Source organism: Corylus avellana, chromosome ca5 (assembly GCF_901000735.1).
Source record: "Corylus avellana chromosome ca5, CavTom2PMs-1.0".
In the NCBI taxonomy this organism is placed as follows: Eukaryota; Viridiplantae; Streptophyta; class Magnoliopsida; order Fagales; family Betulaceae; genus Corylus; species Corylus avellana.
The window spans coordinates 9,730,185-9,748,330 of NC_081545.1; the positions used below are offsets into that span (position 1 = coordinate 9,730,185).

General features: G+C 34.7%; 2 protein-coding genes across 2 annotated transcripts; one reads left to right on the plus strand and one right to left on the minus strand.

The window, feature by feature from the left end:
• The first annotated feature begins 6,413 nt into the window (after positions 1-6,413).
• Positions 6,414-7,422, plus strand: LOC132182585 (uncharacterized). The gene has a single exon (XM_059595869.1). It carries the CDS (start codon positions 6,460-6,462, stop codon positions 7,141-7,143), a length of 684 nt encoding a protein of 227 aa, XP_059451852.1. The 5' UTR covers positions 6,414-6,459; the 3' UTR covers positions 7,144-7,422.
• Positions 7,423-9,132: 1,710 nt separating this feature from the next.
• Positions 9,133-15,277, minus strand: LOC132181024 (mannan endo-1,4-beta-mannosidase 2-like). Its single transcript, XM_059594066.1, has 5 exons — positions 14,035-15,277; positions 13,003-13,200; positions 10,778-10,900; positions 10,253-10,464; positions 9,133-9,916 (listed from the first exon to the last, which is right to left on the minus strand). Exons 1-5 carry the CDS (start codon positions 14,389-14,391, stop codon positions 9,511-9,513), a joined length of 1,296 nt encoding a protein of 431 aa, XP_059450049.1. The 5' UTR covers positions 14,392-15,277; the 3' UTR covers positions 9,133-9,510.
• Positions 15,278-18,146: the final 2,869 nt, after the last annotated feature.

The window sequence follows — 18,146 nt, forward strand, 5'->3', positions numbered from 1 at the left end:
GGATTCGACTTGGGTTTGTAAAAAAACTACAGCATGTGTATATTTACTTTCATTTTTTTTTTTAATAAAAAACATTTAAAATTAAATTTGAACGGTTAACTTAACCCTCTCAAACTACCACCATAATGATAATCTACTTCACAAACTATCAATTACGACAATTTACCCCTCCAAACTACTAAAACAATGACAGTGTACCCCCTCAATGCTAGTAAAATGACGAAATTACTCATATAAAATTTTTAATAAGACAAAAATACCCTCAAAATTTTGAAAAAAAAATGATTTTTAGTATTTTTGTTCTTATTTTAGTAAGGGTAATTTTGTCATTTTTTTAAATTAAGGGTACATTGTCATTGTTTTGGTAATTTTGAGAGTACATTATCGCAATTAATAATTTATGAGGTAATCATTAAAGTAATAATTTGAGAGGTTAAATAAAATTTACCCAAAACAAATTACAGCGCACACATATCATTTCTCGTTATAAAGTTGTCAACACTATTCATTAAATTCAGAAGACAAAGTATAAGCCATAGTGATGTGTCTCGTGATGAAAAGACTTTATTATCTTTTCTCCTAACGATCCAAGGACAATTAATGTTAAACATCATTATATCCACTTTCATAGGTTGGAAGGAAGCATTTTCTTCATCATTTATGTCATACTATTTTTAGCATAAGTATTGTTGGAATATGACCCTTCACATGGCCATTTTTACATATTTTTATCAAAAAGTAATCTTAAAGGTATGAAATCTGGCCCACCAGGCATCTTCTTTCGTTGAATTATTCTTTCTTAATATCTTATTATCTTTCATTTTTCTGCATTCTGGTCCCATTAAATCTTCCCATTTCCGATGTTAACTAAGTTCATGGTAACCATCCATTGATCCAATAATTAGAAAGTTGAGTAATAGTATCTCTACTTATATCACCAAGTTAGTTAAGATATGTTATTAAACTTCGTTTAAACAAAAAGATATGTGTTGATGGATAAAATCAACGAGTGGCTATCCACATTTAACCAAAGTTAGAGTGGAGCGCTGTGAAGGGGGAGGAGAGCGGTGGCGCTACCTCTGATACTTACGTCAGTAAAGTATAAAGGTGAAAATAAAAGAGATATATGGAAATTATGGCATAAGAGCATACTTGGGTCTAGCCTCCTTATATAGGTTAAATATCATTTATGTCGTGTGCTTTCATAAGAAAATTGTCGTTAAATGACCATTAATTTGGTCTTCGATTGTGTGGGTGATTTTGATGAATTAGGATTCTCTTCATTTTATTTGAACTAAAGAATATCCAATTAACTATATAGTATAGGGGTATTTTTGCCGATCAAAAAGTGAAAAGACAAAAATACCCATCTATTATAACTAACTAGAGAATATCAAGCTGATTTGAACTGAAGATGATTCTGTTCCCATTTTTAGCTGCCATCCTTTAATGAATTATCTTTCATAAGCATGTGCATTCATTGCTTTCCACAAAAAATGGTTGACAAATATGATATTTCTCTTTTGGACGTGTGCTTCACACAAGGTTTGGTTTTGGTGAGCTTGCTGCTCCTTTGGGGCAAAGTTTGGGTTGGCTCTCCTATGGGCTTGGCAGGTTGTCGGATGAGCTTATGGGCTTGACGAGATGTCGGGCGAGTGTGTGGGCCAAGTGGGATGTCGGATGAGCTTGGGGGCCTAGCGGGCTATCGAACGAGTGTGTGGGCCTGGCGAGATGTCGAACGAGCTTGTTGCCCTAGCAGGCTGTAGGATGAACTTGTGAGCCTGGCGGGCTGAGCCCCATACTTTCATTCTAGTAGTTCCCAATTCCCTTAGGCTACTTATGTAGGCCAACAAAAATTAAGTTAAATACATTATCAGGGGCTTTCATTCCAAATTCCAATTGAAGAAAATAGCCTCCATTTTCAGCCATTCATTTTTCATTGCCCATTCATTTTTCTTCTTCTTAATTCTTCATTGTCATTCTTTTATTTTCAGCAACCGTTTAAGCTAACCTATACATAAAACCCTAATAAGTTCTAGTATACAACAGTCAAATATAGCCAATTAAAACGGTAGAGAGAGAGAGAGTCAAAACCACACAAACACAATCAGACTAAAACACTGGTAGATTATATTAGACTAAAACCCAAAAATTGGCTTATTTAGTAGCAATGCAACACCACCAATTTCATGCTATAAATCAAATAATGACACCCATAACAAATTAACAATGAAGCAAAATCAAATGGAAGCGCGATTTCGTTGCCTGAGGCCAAGGGGGAGACTGAGACACAACTTGATTTGGTGAGAAGTCGGAACTCTGAGGCTGAGCCTTTGCCGTGGAGCGTAGATTGACTTAGGGTTTTTGTGATATTGCGGAGCGGGGTGGGTACTCTCATGTTTTTTTTAAAAATCCTAACAGTAACCTGCCCCGTCCCGAGACGGCAAGTTAAAAATCCAACCTAGTACCACAATTTTAACACTGGGAATCGGTCTATGCGGGCCCGGGCGGATGGGTCAAGTTTGGACGGGTTTTGCCCACTCCTATTGATGAAATCGGTACTGTGTGTAATTTAATAACTATGGAGGAAATTCAACACATCATTAGTTTGGGTATGGTCTCATCGACCTTTAGTCTTAAGTAAAGGGGGTTAGGACAATAAAGTTCTATATAGAGGGATTGAATGTACTAGTCTTTGTCGAAAGGTGACACAACCTTGCTATTCCTTTCCATCTGCTATACACGTTCTTTTACCAGTCTTTGATTTTATTAGCAATTTTTCTTTAAACAATGTTTGGTTAGCTTAGTTTTGTTTTGTTTTTTTGTTGGGTTTTTTTTGTTTTCCTACTTCTAAAGCTTGAATATGTAGCAGATGAAATGCGATTAAATGCCCATGAATAAATTGTTGGCATTAAAAACAAGAGTGGATGACAATAATGAGAAATGCTACACATCCCAATTTTTTTTCTCAAAAGTTGGTTCCCAAATGATATGTCACCATCCCATGAGTTGATGACGCACTTCTCAAAATAATAAATCTCATGAGATGGTGACACATCATTTGAGAACTAACTTTTTTTTAAAAAAAAATTTGAGATGTTTAACACTCCTCGACAACAATATATGAATTTGTGTCGTTAATTGCATTTATAAAAGTGAATGGCTACAAATATGAATTTATCATTGGCATTAAAAACACAAGTCAATTGCCAACCATGAATCAATCGCATTAAAAAATCTGCTTGGAAACGGCTATAAATAGAAATTGCATTTATGATTTCTAGTTGCAACAAAAATGAATTTATGTTTACATTAAAAACTTATGTGTTGCTTTCACAACCGAACATTTCGTGTTCTTTTAATTTAAATAGACCCATTGCCTCTCTATTTTACCATCGAACATTTTGCGTTCTTTCAATTTAACTAGACCAATTTCCTCATTGATTTTCATCCATTTCAATACCCTTTCCCTCTATGGATCATATTCTTGAACTCGATAGCTTTTATATGATTATTCCTCCGATGATGAGTTGGAAATAATTTCAACTTTTGCTATGGTAAAAGAATGATTGGATAGTGAAAGATGATCAAGATCATGCCATGATTCTACTCGATGCCACAATACTATTTAACGTAATTCTTTGCAAGGCCAAGAAAATATTTTTTGCGCTACTATTTTGCTAAAAAATGGCCTATATATCCTCCCAAAAAATTTCGGAAGAGGTTTCAAATGGGCCATGACCTTTTTATCCACATTTACGATGCAATAATAGTTCATGACACATATTTTGTCCAATGAAGAAATGCTGCTGAAAGGCTCGAATTTTCTTCCCTATATAAGATGACTACTGCAATTAGAATGCTCACTTATGGAGTAATAACAAATTTTAAGGACAAATACTTACGAATCGGAGAAAAGACCACAATTGATAGTTTTATACATTTTGTTAAAGCAATAGTTCGATTTTTTCTACCTAGCACTTGAGGTCCAAACCCAAAAGACATCGTTAGATTGCTAACAGTTTGCAAAAACCATGGATTTCTAAGGATGTTGGGAAGCATCGATTGTATGCATTGGAAGTGAAAGAATTGTCCAAATGCTTGGAGATGTACGTATTTTGGCCATATCCGTGAACCAACAATTATTTTAGAAGACATGGCGTCCAACAATCTTTGGATATGCTATGCATTTTTTGGGTTACTAGAGTCTCATAATGATATCAATATGTCATAACATTTTGATGTATTTGTAAATCTATCTGAAGGGCGTTCTCCTTTGATCAACTACTCAGTTAATGACCATGATTATACAATGAGATACTATCTCATTGATGGTATATATGATTCGTGAGCAACATTCGTAAAAGAAATTCATACTCCATAAGGAAATAAGAAAAAAAAAATTGCTATAACTCAAGAGTCGACAAAAAAGGACGTAGAGCGGACATTTGGAGTGGTTCAAGCATGATTTGCAAGCGTGTGTGGACCTGCATGATTATACGAACCAGAAACACTTGAAGAGATTATGATGACATGCATAATATTGCATAATATGATCGTTGATGACGAGCAACATTTATATCTTGGAACAAATGAATTTGATTATGAGCAAATGAATGACATTTCACTTGAACCATCATCGTACGAGCATATAGTTGAACTTGTGGACCGAGAAACACATTCTCAACTCCAATCAAACCTTATAGAACATTTGTGACAAATAAATAGTCAATCATAAAAATGATAAAAATCATTATCTATGCCAATTTCACCAATCTCCGAACAGTAAATGAGTGAATCTATTGTTAAATTTATGGGATCCATAATGGATAGATAAATTTACCATTGAATTTGTGAGATTCACGTGACCTAATAGTGGATTCACAAAAGAGTTTGGGAGATGAGGTGGAGAATGATGTGTAGCATGCCTCTTATTTTTTTTTTATAATGCTACACTTCTATTTCTTTACACAATTTTTTCACACAGTGCTTTTTAACACCACAATTGAATATGAGATAGATTTTTATTGAATTTTAATCTAATGGCAATTTTAAAAGTCATCTATGAGTGTGAAAAATTGTATAAAAAAATAGAAGTAAGTGTAGCATTCAACTTTTTTGAAATGATTGATGTAAAAAGTCAATTAAAACACGTCACATCAATTAATATAAATAATTGTGATACATTGATGTGATGAATAGTAATATTCTATATTTTTTTTTTTCACAAAAATTCTCCAACAATTTTTGCACCGGAAGTAGCCCAAAGTTTAAAATCTAATATCAATGCGACTAGGTCTATTATTTGAGAGAAAATGCTATACTTTTCAAATTTTCTTTCTAAAAGTTAATTTTTAAATAATGTGTCACTATCTTATAAATTCGTGACATTTTTTAAAATAATAAATCTCATGTGCTAGTAACATGTCATTTAAAACTAACTTTTAAAGAAAAAATTTAGAAAACATAGCACTTCTCTTACTTGAGTATTGCATGCTCACGTCGGGGAATACCAAGAAAACATCTGTTACAAAAACCAAAAGAAAAAGAAAAAGAAAAACAGAAAAGAAAAGGTGGGTCCAATTCACTAATACTAACGTGGCTTTTCTTAAGTAGCACCAAAGTGAGCCACATGGAGATATAGGATGTATCTGAACCGCCCAACCAAGTGGGCCATATGACACTCACCGAACCACCCCACACGGCCACACTTCAATAACCAAATTGAGAAATGGTGGATCTTTAGATTTTTGAATTTACGTGAACTCTAAATAAATTAACGGTGAACTTTATAAATTTATTGATGTATTAAATTTATAAAAAAATATGGATTAAATATAAAATATTTATTGACCCATAACATTTTTCATTTGTATTTATACGTTGGATTTGATTGTATTGAAACGTAAAAATAAAATTATATAAGTAAATTATAATTTAACACATTTAATTAAATGAATAAAACATTTTAATTATAATTAATTAATTTTATATTGAATTCGTTTCAAATTTACGGGCTGTGTCAAAAATAGTCAGTTCTAAATGTTATATGCCGAGTTCAAATGATATTTTTATATAAGATTATATAGGTCTGTCATAATCTTACCATTTTAATTAAATAAGTTAAACCATTCAATTTTAACTCTTAATTTCATGTTTAGTCAGATTAGATTCGCGTGAAAAAATTCATTCTAACCCTAATCTCAAACACACCAATTACAAGTAACAAATGTTTCCCTCAAAATGCCATGGCGCCAACAACTCCCGCTAAAAAGTTCAATTCCCGCCAATCCCCGCCCTCTACGCCACCCTCTCTATATATCCCTAAACAAAACCAACCCCAACATTGCCCTCTTTCCGTTCGACGAAATTCCCCCCAACACTCTCTCTCTTTCTCTCTCTCTCTCTCTCTCACAATCCCATATCCTAAAAGCTCCGAGTCTCTGACTAGTTTTAGCCATGGTAGTGCCCTTGGGTCCCGGGAAGTTCTATGGTTCCAGCCTCCCCCGCCCGCGGATATATACGGACGTCAAGTACAGCGAGGAGCGGATCGATCCGCCGGTCTCCGTGTCCGATCCGTTTCTTTCCTGGGCCACCGAGGCCCACTGGTCCATGGGCGGACTCAGTTTCAAGCGCCTCCGCCTTCAGGGCCACATCGAGGGCAGCGTCACCAAGCTCCGCGCCCAACGCGAGAAGTTCATAACGAAGCAAGCCAAGAAGCTCGATTCGCCAAATGGGCCGTGCCCAAATGGGCCAAAGAGGGTGGTTTCACTTCCGGATTCGGAATCTCCACCGCCGGCTCCGATCGCGACGAAGAGGCGGAGATATCTGGCTCTGGTTGATGATGACGAAGAAGCGGAAGAGCAGGTTGTTGTAGTCAAGAGGAGGCTGGTTAAAAAACTTGGGGATGATTTTGATAGGGTGGCCATGGAGAGCGAGAAGAGAAAAGGTGACCCTGTGAAGGATTTGGGTAATGGATCGGGTTCCGACATGGTGGGAACGAGGACTCGGAGCCGGGGAGTGGAGGAGGTGGATGAGCAATTACATGACTTGGATTTCAAGGACAAGAAGTTGAAGGGCGGTTCTGGTAGAGTGAGTAGTGTTAGGACTTCTCCAAGACTGGCAAAGCGTGGGTCTAGTTAGATTGATGTTTGTGTTTGGCTTGATCTAATGGATTACATTTACTCTTATTTAAGCTGATAATATAGTGCCCTTCCTTTTTTTTTAAGTTTTTATTTTAATTTGTTTCTAGGCTTTTAGGTTGGGAAATGTAAGTTTGAATGGAAATTTGTGTTTGATGAAAATACATTATCTGATTTGTCTTGAAAAAAAGTGTATTTTTCTTGAGTGAAGTTGTTGATTTCCTGATGTACTGGACATGGGAGGCTTTGATTAGTTTGGAAATATAGTCAAATCAAAGCTTGCTGCTCTTATTATCTTTGATTTGAAATGCATCACAATCTGATTCCCTCTAAATATGAATTATGTTGGCTGTTGACTTTGTTGTGTAAATATTTGGATCATGGTGAAAATGCATCATGATTCTAGTTATATAGGGTTTTGAGTCACCTGATTTATGCACCAGAGAATTTATATTCTTCTGTGAAGAGCAAAGAAATGATTTCATTCTTACCAGGAGTCATTTTGGTCATTTGGGTCTTCAAATTAGTTTGAATGCTGTTTTCATTTTGGATCAATTTACTTGGAGGAAACTTTGCTACTGTTCTTTTCCCAATCGCTGTACTGTTATAGAAATGATCAACCTCCTCACCATCCACCAAGGAGTCTTGCATATTTTGAGCATTTTTGCATTTGGTGGCTTTTCTCTTTTTCCTTGATATTTTTTGTTCCATTTGGTGGGTGAGCCCAACAGAGGAAAATTAACCTTCTGAAGAACAAAAGGTAACACTGATGCAAAACAGCAAAAGCAAGCAAAACAGAAAAACCTTTTGCTTTGCTGGTGGTGTTGTTTTTGTCAAGTGGGTTATAATCTCCTGTTTCATATTGTTGTGGACACTTTTTCAACCGGAGATCGAACTTTTTCTAAGACGGTTCCTGTTTGGAAGTCACCACTCACCAGTGCTCCTCAGCAATGTTCCTCCTTCAACAGCATCCTATCGGTTGTTTGACTTGTTGTAATAGCTTTCTAGCATGTCCAACTATTAGAATATGTTTGAAATTGCGTTATGATGCTTTTAAGTTAAAAAATGTTTTTTTTTGAAATAAACAAGTCAAAGAAATACTTTAAAATTTTTTTACTAAACATGCCGATTTTTGTTTGGCACAATTTGTAAAAATACTTTTAAAGTTCTCTAAACACAATCTCAAATAGGTTTTTGTTTCAGAAACTACTTCGTGCATTACTATTTGTTATTCTTAATTTCAACACTGTGTTTTCGTTTGGGAATGTTATTGGAGAGTTCACTCCTCGATTTACCTTTTTTGTTTCCTTGTAACCATTTTCTCCACTTGCTTAGAAAAAAAGAAAGTCTTATCTCATTCCGGTCTATTTACTTTTTTGTTTCCTTGTAACCATTTTCTCCATTTGCTTAAAAAAAAAAAAGAAAAAAAAAAAATCTTATCTCATTCCGGCCAACGATTTACTTTCGGTCATTTATTTTTAAAGTTTTTCTTGTTGGAGAAAATTTTCTTAAAAATGTATGTTATTATCATATCCATTTTTAATCTTTAAAAATGTTCTTATTTTTACATATCGGACATCACTGAGATAACTTTTCACTCTCCCATTTTCTCGAATTTTTTATTTCATCTTCAAATTCGGACAACTTTTACGAGAAGGAAGTGATGAATTTGGAATAATGCTATAAATCTCTCGTATCTTTGCAAGAATGATGTAGCTATTAAAATTACCATTAGACTTGTGATTAATCATTATTAAATTTTAATCAAATAGTAAATTTAATAGCCAAATCATTTTTGGAAAGACACGAAAAAGACTTTTTAGAATTACTCGGCTAAGTTAGCTACAAGGTTCTACAAGGCATCATAGATGGCAAAAAGCAAATTGTTGCTTTACTAATATTGTACTACTAAACTCACCCAAAAAAAAATAAATAAAGCAGCTATAAATGAGTCATGACAATGGTAACTCTCCACAAGTTGTTGGAAAGCTTGAAAATAAACCTTGAGATCTGTTTTTATTTATTTATTTTTTAAATGCTATTGTTTTGAACCTTGGGTTTAGAGGCTTCTCAAATCTTTCCTTGGATAATGTTTGATTAGAACTTCAAAGAGTTTCTCTGCTCTAACTGCATTTTTCTTTCTGGAAACAAGCTTCAAAAAATTAATACAAGTTACAATAGTACCTGTAAACTGTGATTCAAGAACACTCTATCCTCATCTAATATGTATATAATATGTATGGACATGAGAAGAAAAAGGCACAAAAACAGTGACCTGCTTCCCTCCTTTAAAGCATCACCAAGCCATAAATAAGAACTCAGATTCCCCCACGAACAAATCAAATCTCAGGATGAAAGAATCACGCCTTCACTGTTTCTGTAAACACAATTCTTTTAAATCTTCCTTTGGTTGACTCAGTCCCTTGATTCTAGCCAACCTGCATGATTGGTCTGTTATCAACCTATACGTGGATGGCCTTTGCCACGGAACAATACCAAAGTCATCATTATACTCCTCCATTCCTCCAACAAAGAACTGCCAGATTAAAGCACCTGCCCCAGACCGATTTCTCTTTGCAGATTTATAGATGATATCTAGAACAGTTTTGGAAAACCTATCTCTCTGAGATGGTTGGAAGTCCTTATTCAGGTTTGACAATCCAAATTCAGTGAACATGACAGGCTTCTTTAGCTCTTTGTCTCCATCCTCAATGTGGGAAAGCATCCACTTGGAGACATATTTGAGTTTGTCTTCAAATTCTTGATTGTGAAACCTACCAAAAATTTAAAGATGAATTGGATAGAGGTCAGATGTCCACCAATAAAATACAGGATGCCTTTTGGGAATAGAAGAAAGGTTTGAGAACATTGAAAGCCACCTTGAAGCTCAATCGAAAAACCAACCCCAAAAGGATAGGGACAGTTCTTTGGGTTTGCATCAATAAATGAGCAATAATAACTAAACACTAAAGACTATAATTTAAGCCAAGTTTATTTATTCCAGGCTTAATTATTTTGGTTTGTAAAAAACTTTATAAAATTTGACTCCCTTTTGTAATATTTTGACTGGATCAATCACATGAAAGACTTCATTATCATGCAGCACTTACCAATGGTCTGGGTAGATGTGAACAGAGGCAAAATCAATGTAAGGGACCTTGGAGTTGCGAATAAAATCCGATCCAAGCCTGGATGCCCACGCTTCTGGGTTCACAGTCAAGCTTTTGGGGCTTTTAGGACCGTAAAACCCTTCGAGGCCAACAGTCAGTAGATGGTTCTTGTCAATTGATTTCACAAAAGCAGACATTTCTTCTATCCAATCCTGCAATTATAGGCCATTTAATTAATCCAAATTCAAAAATCTATCAATAATAGGTACCAGAATCCCTCTCCCCGTCCCCTCTGACACGCATACTTTCACACACAAGTCCAGGTGCGGTTTTGTTCCAAAAAGGAAGTGTGGGGCGATTTGATCAGATCTATAACAATAGATATTAATTATTGTTCAATTTGATTTAGGTAGTCACAAATTGTACCAACTTAGCAATTTTAAAGGTATTTCAGAAGTTTGAATCAGTGTTAGAGGGCGTTTCTTTAGTTGGTATAAGGGAGCAAAATCAAGAGTCACAACTTACTTGAAGAGTATCGCCAGAAGCATCAGACATGCAACGGGGTTCGTTTATCAATTCCCAGGCAAAGATGGTGGGATCATTTCTATATTCAATTCCAGTAATGGTGTTCCTCCTTGTCAGGACAGTCTGGCAGGACACATATGTCAGAATTAACAAAAATTATTAAAGAAGCATCAATACTGGATATACAGTAGCAAATTTATGATGCCCTCACAGTGAAAGGTATGTGATATATTGCTTAAAAGAAATAACTTTAAAGACCATTGACTAAATTTCGATAATTTGTGTTTTTGAACAAAAAAGTTTTGGGGTGCATTCTCAATAAGGAGAAAGGAGGAAAAAAAAAAAAAAAGGAAACAGAAAAGTCTACAAGAGTGTGACAAAAAAACCTTTTCAATTTGTGTTGCCCCTGCAAGAAGAGCTAGGAGACCGTAAACCACCGCTTCATCTATTACGAGTTTACTAGCAAGATATGACATTTGGTTCTTATTTTATTCGGAGTCTTGTGGGTCGTGCCTAGCAATATTGTAGAGCTACTTCAGTGTTGGAAGACACAAGGACAGGGAAAATCCAAAGAGGCCATATGAAAAGTCATCCCTACGTTACTTATGTAGAGCATTCGGAGAGAATGAAATCAACGTCTTTTCAAGGACCTAGAGGCACTAGTGCTTCAAGTAAAATCCTCCTTTTTGAGTGCCTTAGATAGGGTTGTTACTTTTGTTCCTAATTTCTCTTCTTCAAATCTTGTAGATTTTGTTAACTTTTAGATTTTCGACCCCGGTGGGGTGGTTGCTTCTCTTGTATACTTTTCGTGTACATGAGTGTTACGATCCTAACTATAATCTTAACCATATATATATAAGCTCGTGGACACTCTCCCCTTGCAAGCCAGTTTTCAAGGGTAAGTTCTAACCAAGGTTTATATTATTTTCCTATTTGACTCTAAACACCATCTATAAATCTAATAATCTAAAGTAATCTTAAATAAAATTTAATAGAATTATACTCTAATACAATTTCTTCCTTATCTCCACATTACTTCCGTAACAGTGAACTTTCCTCTTCTACTAATAAATTATTATTCATCAAAAAAGAAACTTCATTTCTATATACTATGAGGTATGGTGTCAGGTGAAACACGAGTTTCATTATTTTCAAAACATTAAAATACTCTACCTACCTTTGTTGTATTCCACGAACAGCAACTAAAATACATGCCCATCCAGTGACATCCAAAAATGTCAACATCTATTGATTTCATTATCTTGATCTTCTTTTATGGAAGGGTTCTGTAATATTGGCCAGCTCTACCGGGTGACCACCTTCTTGATGTTTACTAATTGTTTACTGTATTGGTCTCCAAAATATCAAGCCGTTACCAGCATGATGCTGAACTTTCCATTATAATGACAACCTATGCTAGAAGCATCATAATTCAAAATTCTGTTCTACAATGCAAATATGACCTTAAAAAATTATGAGGCTGTTGGTCAGTGCTTTTTCTGGATTATAAATTGATTTCTTACTAGTATGATAGTAGATATTTCTCATTTTCTGGATTATAATACCTTGTTCAGTGCTTCTTTTACAAGCAAGTTGTTTATGATACAGGGTCTGTCATATTCAGTTTGAAGAGCTTTCTGAATAAAGATAAATTATTAGTATCAAGTTATCAGGGTCTCCTCTTGGGGGAAAAAAAAAAGGGGGTCTCTACTAGTTCAAATAGCAAACTGAAAGACGTCTCTAACATGCACGTGCCAATCATCTAGGCTATTCTTGACATTCAATACAACAAAATATAGTTCCCATACCCTGGAGTGTCACATCCACAATTAGATGTTTGAATACTGCCTACCTTCCAGGACCCGGGCCAGAAAGGGCTAAATACAGCCCAAAGAATTAACAAACTTTCTTCTGAACTGGAGACATCATTAGATCATCATAACATCCCAAAAGTTCTTAGCTCAATTGTGCAAGAGGATAAAATTTTCCTTTAAGAAGAAACTGTAGAAAGAGATTTATAGATTTCATTGATATGCTGAAACCATTCATTGAGTTGTTTAACAAGAAAATCCAAGTGGGTTCAAATTTTTGGCATTATATGGTTTAGATTAGCATGAAAGAGCCACTTTCAAGGTGCTTAAACCAACTTCTTGCAAGTTATTATTGAAAATACCAACTTCTTGTGAGGCATTAATCCATTCTATGGAAAGTAGATATGAAGATACCTTGATGTAATTCTTGAAATAAATGCGGATGGATGGATCAAAGAAGAAGGAATCATTTGAGGAACTTAAACCTATGCCTTCTTCCCATGCCCACTGAACATACTGAGTCTTCCCACCATATGCCTGCAAGTTATTTACTAAGCTAAGAAGCAACCTGACCCCATGTTGTCTTGCTTCTGCAATGACATGATCCAGTGCCTGCCACCAACCCGGTTGTCAAAATGAAAAACAAATATGATTAGCATAATAGAAAGCATTCTGGCATCTTTCATCGGGTTAGTACCAACATTTGCATAATCCATAGGCCTTAACTATGAACTGTTATAGTAAGAAAAAGCTTGGCAAGGTACATAGGCGTTTCCTGGATGATAATGAAATCTTTTTTATTTTTCTTTTATTTATTTATTTATTTTTAATGTTCAAATTTAGTTTCTTCCAAAATGTTCATTTGCAACAAAAAGATTTGGTTTCTATGGGACCTCTTACGGTTAATTGAATAGTCACTAGCCAAACATTTCTAACCACTTCACAGAAGACAAGTACAGTTTAAGAATATAATTGAAAATTTTGAAGGAAGACAAAAATGTAACACAATAATCCCTTAGGACTTCAAAGCAATTTGTTTTGCTGAACCAGAGTTTATCTGTAGGATCTTCAACTCAACCGTACTGAATTCTTAAATGCATTGGACCAATATCTATAATTCTGAATTCCTAAATGCATTGAGCCAAGGTTTATGTTAACAAGGACACGGAAATTTAGTAGAGCAACCGGCATGCATGCCATGGCTAATGTTGTATCAAAACTTTTCATGTCAAAAACCTTGGATGTTACAAACAGGCATTTTTGTCAGTAACCTCGTTAGATTGCTGTCTATCAATACCAACTGCAAAGCATGATTAGATTCAAATACGCTAAGAAATCCAAGTGCCCAAACAAATGCATAGTCAGAATCAGAATTCAGCAACCCCCCACCAAAAAAAAAGAACTAATTATAAGAGAGATATAGGATCAATTACGAACTTATAATACCTGGAAAACTCGCTCATCGAACTGACCAGGGGAAATCTGAAGGGAATTGTAAGCACCATCATTGAATGCCCAAGTTCTGCACACGGTGAGACCCATATTTGCACCAGCTTTCAGCATTGCCCGAATCCTTGGTCTGCTATATTCATCCACGGCATGGTCCATTAACCAGTAAGAGTTCCACCCATTAATGTAAAAGGCTCCTCCATCCAACACGAAATGAGTCCCATTCCTCCCCACAAAACCAAACTTTGCTTCTTTATGGTAACTGAGGATGAAGTCCCCAAACGACATGTAAATGAAAGCCACAAATGAGGCAAAACCAAGAATTGGGTAATACAGCCCGTTTCCTGCCACCATTCTGCCAATTTATCTAGTATAGGAGCTGCAAAATGACTAAAAAAAAAAACCGAAATTTGCACAAATTGGAAAGATTTTTGGATACCCTTTCGGCTTTATTTCAAGAAACACCCAGATGTGATTATAGCACCTCAGACCTAGATTTGAACAGAAATGTACAAAAAACCCAATCTCTATGACACCCAGATCCCCCTTTGTAAAGGGTTAACCAGAAGTTGCCTTGCTAGACAACCAAACTCCCAGAATCCTTAATGAAACTCAAAAGCTTCAGATACCCATGTAAAACTGTCGGTAACTAAGGGAGGGAGAGAGGGATTTGTATGTCGGTGCGAGAAAGTTTTGGGATTTTATAAGGGAAAATGAGGAAAAGGAAGCGTATGCAATAAATGAAGGGGGGGTCAAGCCCATATGAGAGAGAAAGCAAAAGAAAGCACAGCTAACAATGAGTCATATGAAACCAGTCAAAAACCAGGAGACAAGGAAAAGGATGTGAAGGTGAAAGTCTGAGGATTGCTGTGGTGGGTTGGGTGGGTGGTGGAGTGTTGGTTTCAGCCTGTTGGGTAATTAGATCTAAAGAACCTGATTCCACAGCTTTTCCAAGTTTCCTTGAATTTTAATATTCTACTGAAGAAGCCTGTTCAACACCCATGGCCCCATGGGTGATGTCTCTCTCTGAACCAAACTTGCATTCAAAGAAATTAGACTGGAAAATGATAGTGAATTTCTGAATTAAAGAGACAAATGAAAAAGCGGAAGAGAATATATCATCATCATTCATGTGTCATTGCTACACATTCTTAGATTCTGCCGTTAATCAGGGTGATTAGCCTTTCTGGCATATTATCAGATGCTTGAGCACCATTACTTCTCAGACAAAGATTTTAAGGTTTGGCTTAGAAAAAAACAAAGAAAAAGAATTTAATTTCAAAGGTTTGGTAGATCTTAAAACTACTCCCACGTGAAGACCAGAAAACATTGAGAATCTTCCTTTTTTCCAAAAAAATATATATATATATATTCTAGAGTATACTGCGGTAACAAATTAATGCAAAATTTTCATGTGTCGGCATAGAGGTTATTAAGTTGGGATGAGGATTTTGCATTTCAAAGTAAAAGTCAAGAAGAATTATTTTACGGTGCACAATAAATGTCTTTAAAATTTGATAAATATTACCGTTTTTCTTGATTTTTTTTTTTTTTTTATTGGATAAAGTCTACTTAACCACTCAAACTATCACCCCAATCATAATCTTCTCCTTAAATTATCAATTGCGACAATTAACCCTAAAAACTACCAAAACAATGATAATGTATCATTTTTTTTTTTTTTAGAAAAACTTAACATTTCATTCAATAATACCACAAGCATAAAGCTCTTACATCACAGAGCAAAGCTCTGAAGCAATCATAGCATAAAGTTACAAGATTACTAGGTTTAGTACAAGATTCGAGACCAATCTGCTAATCCATTATTATAATCAGATTTAATACTAGATCTGTGACAGACAGACTCGACCAAATGCATGGATAACAATTATTCCTCGACCTTGAGAGCATAAAGACTCTCATGTCAAAACTCTTCCTCCTCGACCCGAAGGCTAGGATAATGATCACATCCACAACCCAAAGGTTTGGACCAAAACTAATTAACCCGAAGGCAACATAGATCGAGTGAGAGAGGAAAGAACCTTATTACAATCCGAACATAGGGAAATTAAACAATACAGGAAAAAAATACACGCCAAAACATAAATATATCTTAAAGAAGCAACAGAATAGGGAAATAAAACAAGAAAATAAACATCACACTCCGATCACGCACATGCCGGGAACCAAAAATCGAAGGGGCGTGGGAAGCTCATTGCGGCGGGGACTCATCCCTATAAAATTTTTAATAAGACAAAAAAATATGAATATTATTTTTTAAAAAAATATGAGGACCGGTAAAATATTTTTTTTTTTCTGCTTTTTAAAAAAAGTAATATCCATGTACCATCAAGAACACCATGAGAAACCATAATATTTCTCTTAAAATTTTAAATAATGTGACATTATATACATCTTTAAATATAATAAAATAAAAGGGCTGTTAGACATTCTAACATTTTTTCTCAAATTTTATTTCTCAAATGATCTGGATCCCACATTCATTTAAAAAAATAAACAATATAAATCTATTTATTTATTAAATGAACCAAATCATTTAGGGAAAAGTATTGGGATGTTTAGTATTATTCATAAAATAAAATTTAAACAGTAAAACAGTTTATTTATTTAATTTATTTAATTTTAATTTTAATTTTTTTTTATCATTTTACGTGAAATGAAGAGATGGTATTGAAATAAGTTGGTGAAAGTAGTTAGCATCTTTACTATGTTAACTTTATTTCTTATTTTCTTGAGAAACTAGAGATGTTGAAACCCATCACCTGGCACATGGGTGTCATTGTCTTGGTTACAAACATTAGACTTTTACTGAAAAATCCAAAGCTATTACTTTAGTGATATTTCTTTTTTATTTTTTCTTTAAAAGAGCTGGATTTAATCACAGCAACTGGAATATTTGGAATTAAAGGCTAAAAAGGGGGGAAAAAAACAAAAACAAAACTGACTTGTTTTACCATTTTTCAGCCACTTATTTCATGCATATGTGGCTTTAAAATTACAGATTCCAAACTGTCACCCAATTAAGTTGGCTAAAACAAGTAAACCTAAACAAGGCAACTTACCATATATTTAAATTCATAATAAGTTGCAATTACAATGTTACATTCTCCATTTCACGGTCAACATTTTATTTTGGGAAAACTATCTTTTGCTCCATGAACTATAACGCCTTGACACTTTTCTCTTTGAACTACCAACTATGACACCCGACCCCATGAACTATCATTTTGTGCTCAAAACTTCCATTTCGTCAGTTAAAGGGGTTAACTTAGACGGTTTACCCATCACTTTATCCCTATAAACTACAATTCATTGTCATTTTGCCCCATGAACTACAAACGCATTGTTACTTTGCTCCCATGAGCTACAATGCATTGTCACTTTAACCGTTTGAGTTAATGCCTTTAACTAACGAAATAGGGGTTTTTGGTATAAAATGGTAGTTCATGGGGGTCCGGTGTCACAGTTGGTAGTTCATGGGGGGCAAAATGAAAATGCGTTGTAGTTAATGGGGGGCAAAAGGTAGTTTCCTATTTTGTTTTATTGCATGTAACTGTCGTGTCTCGTCATAAAAATTTTAAAATGTAGATATTATTATATGATAAACAGTAATATAACACCGTATACATTCTTAAATTTATAAAATTTAATTTGAACTATAAAGACAAAGTGAATATTCTCCAATCTGGGAGCAGAAGGAGTGTTTACTCAACTTTGTGTTAATAATTTTTTAAGGACAAAAATTAGCTACAAATTAGTACAAACCAATCTGATAAATTGTCATGTGTTATTTAACATGCGAAAATCACATATTTTTTTAATAGCATGTGTTTCTCGCTTTTTTTTTTTTTTTTTTAATATCATTAATAATAAAACATATATTTTTCACATGCTTTATAAACACTTGTCACCTTAATAAACTGATTTGTAACTAAATTTTGTCGGTTTCTTAATTCCGAGACTAAGGTTGGCTCAGTAAAATGGCCAGGTAAACAATGCTGGCAACCTTTAGCACTATCACACAATAATTTTTTATATTTTTTTTGAATCCCACAATAATTAGTCTGTTTTTCTAATATATATATATA

Coding starts and splice junctions, on each gene's coding strand:
- LOC132182585 (XM_059595869.1), top strand. CDS start 6,460: ATGGTAGTGCCCTTGGGTCCCGGGAAGTTCTATGGTTCCAGCCTCCCC.
- LOC132181024 (XM_059594066.1), bottom strand. CDS start 14,391: ATGGTGGCAGGAAACGGGCTGTATTACCCAATTCTTGGTTTTGCCTCA. Junction 13,201..14,034: donor TCGATGAGCGAGTTTTCCAG/GTATTATAAGTT, acceptor GGTTGGTGGCAG/GCACTGGATCATGTCATTGC. Junction 10,465..10,777: donor CTTCTGGCGATACTCTTCAA/GTAAGTTGTGAC, acceptor CTATAATTGCAG/GATTGGATAGAAGAAATGTC.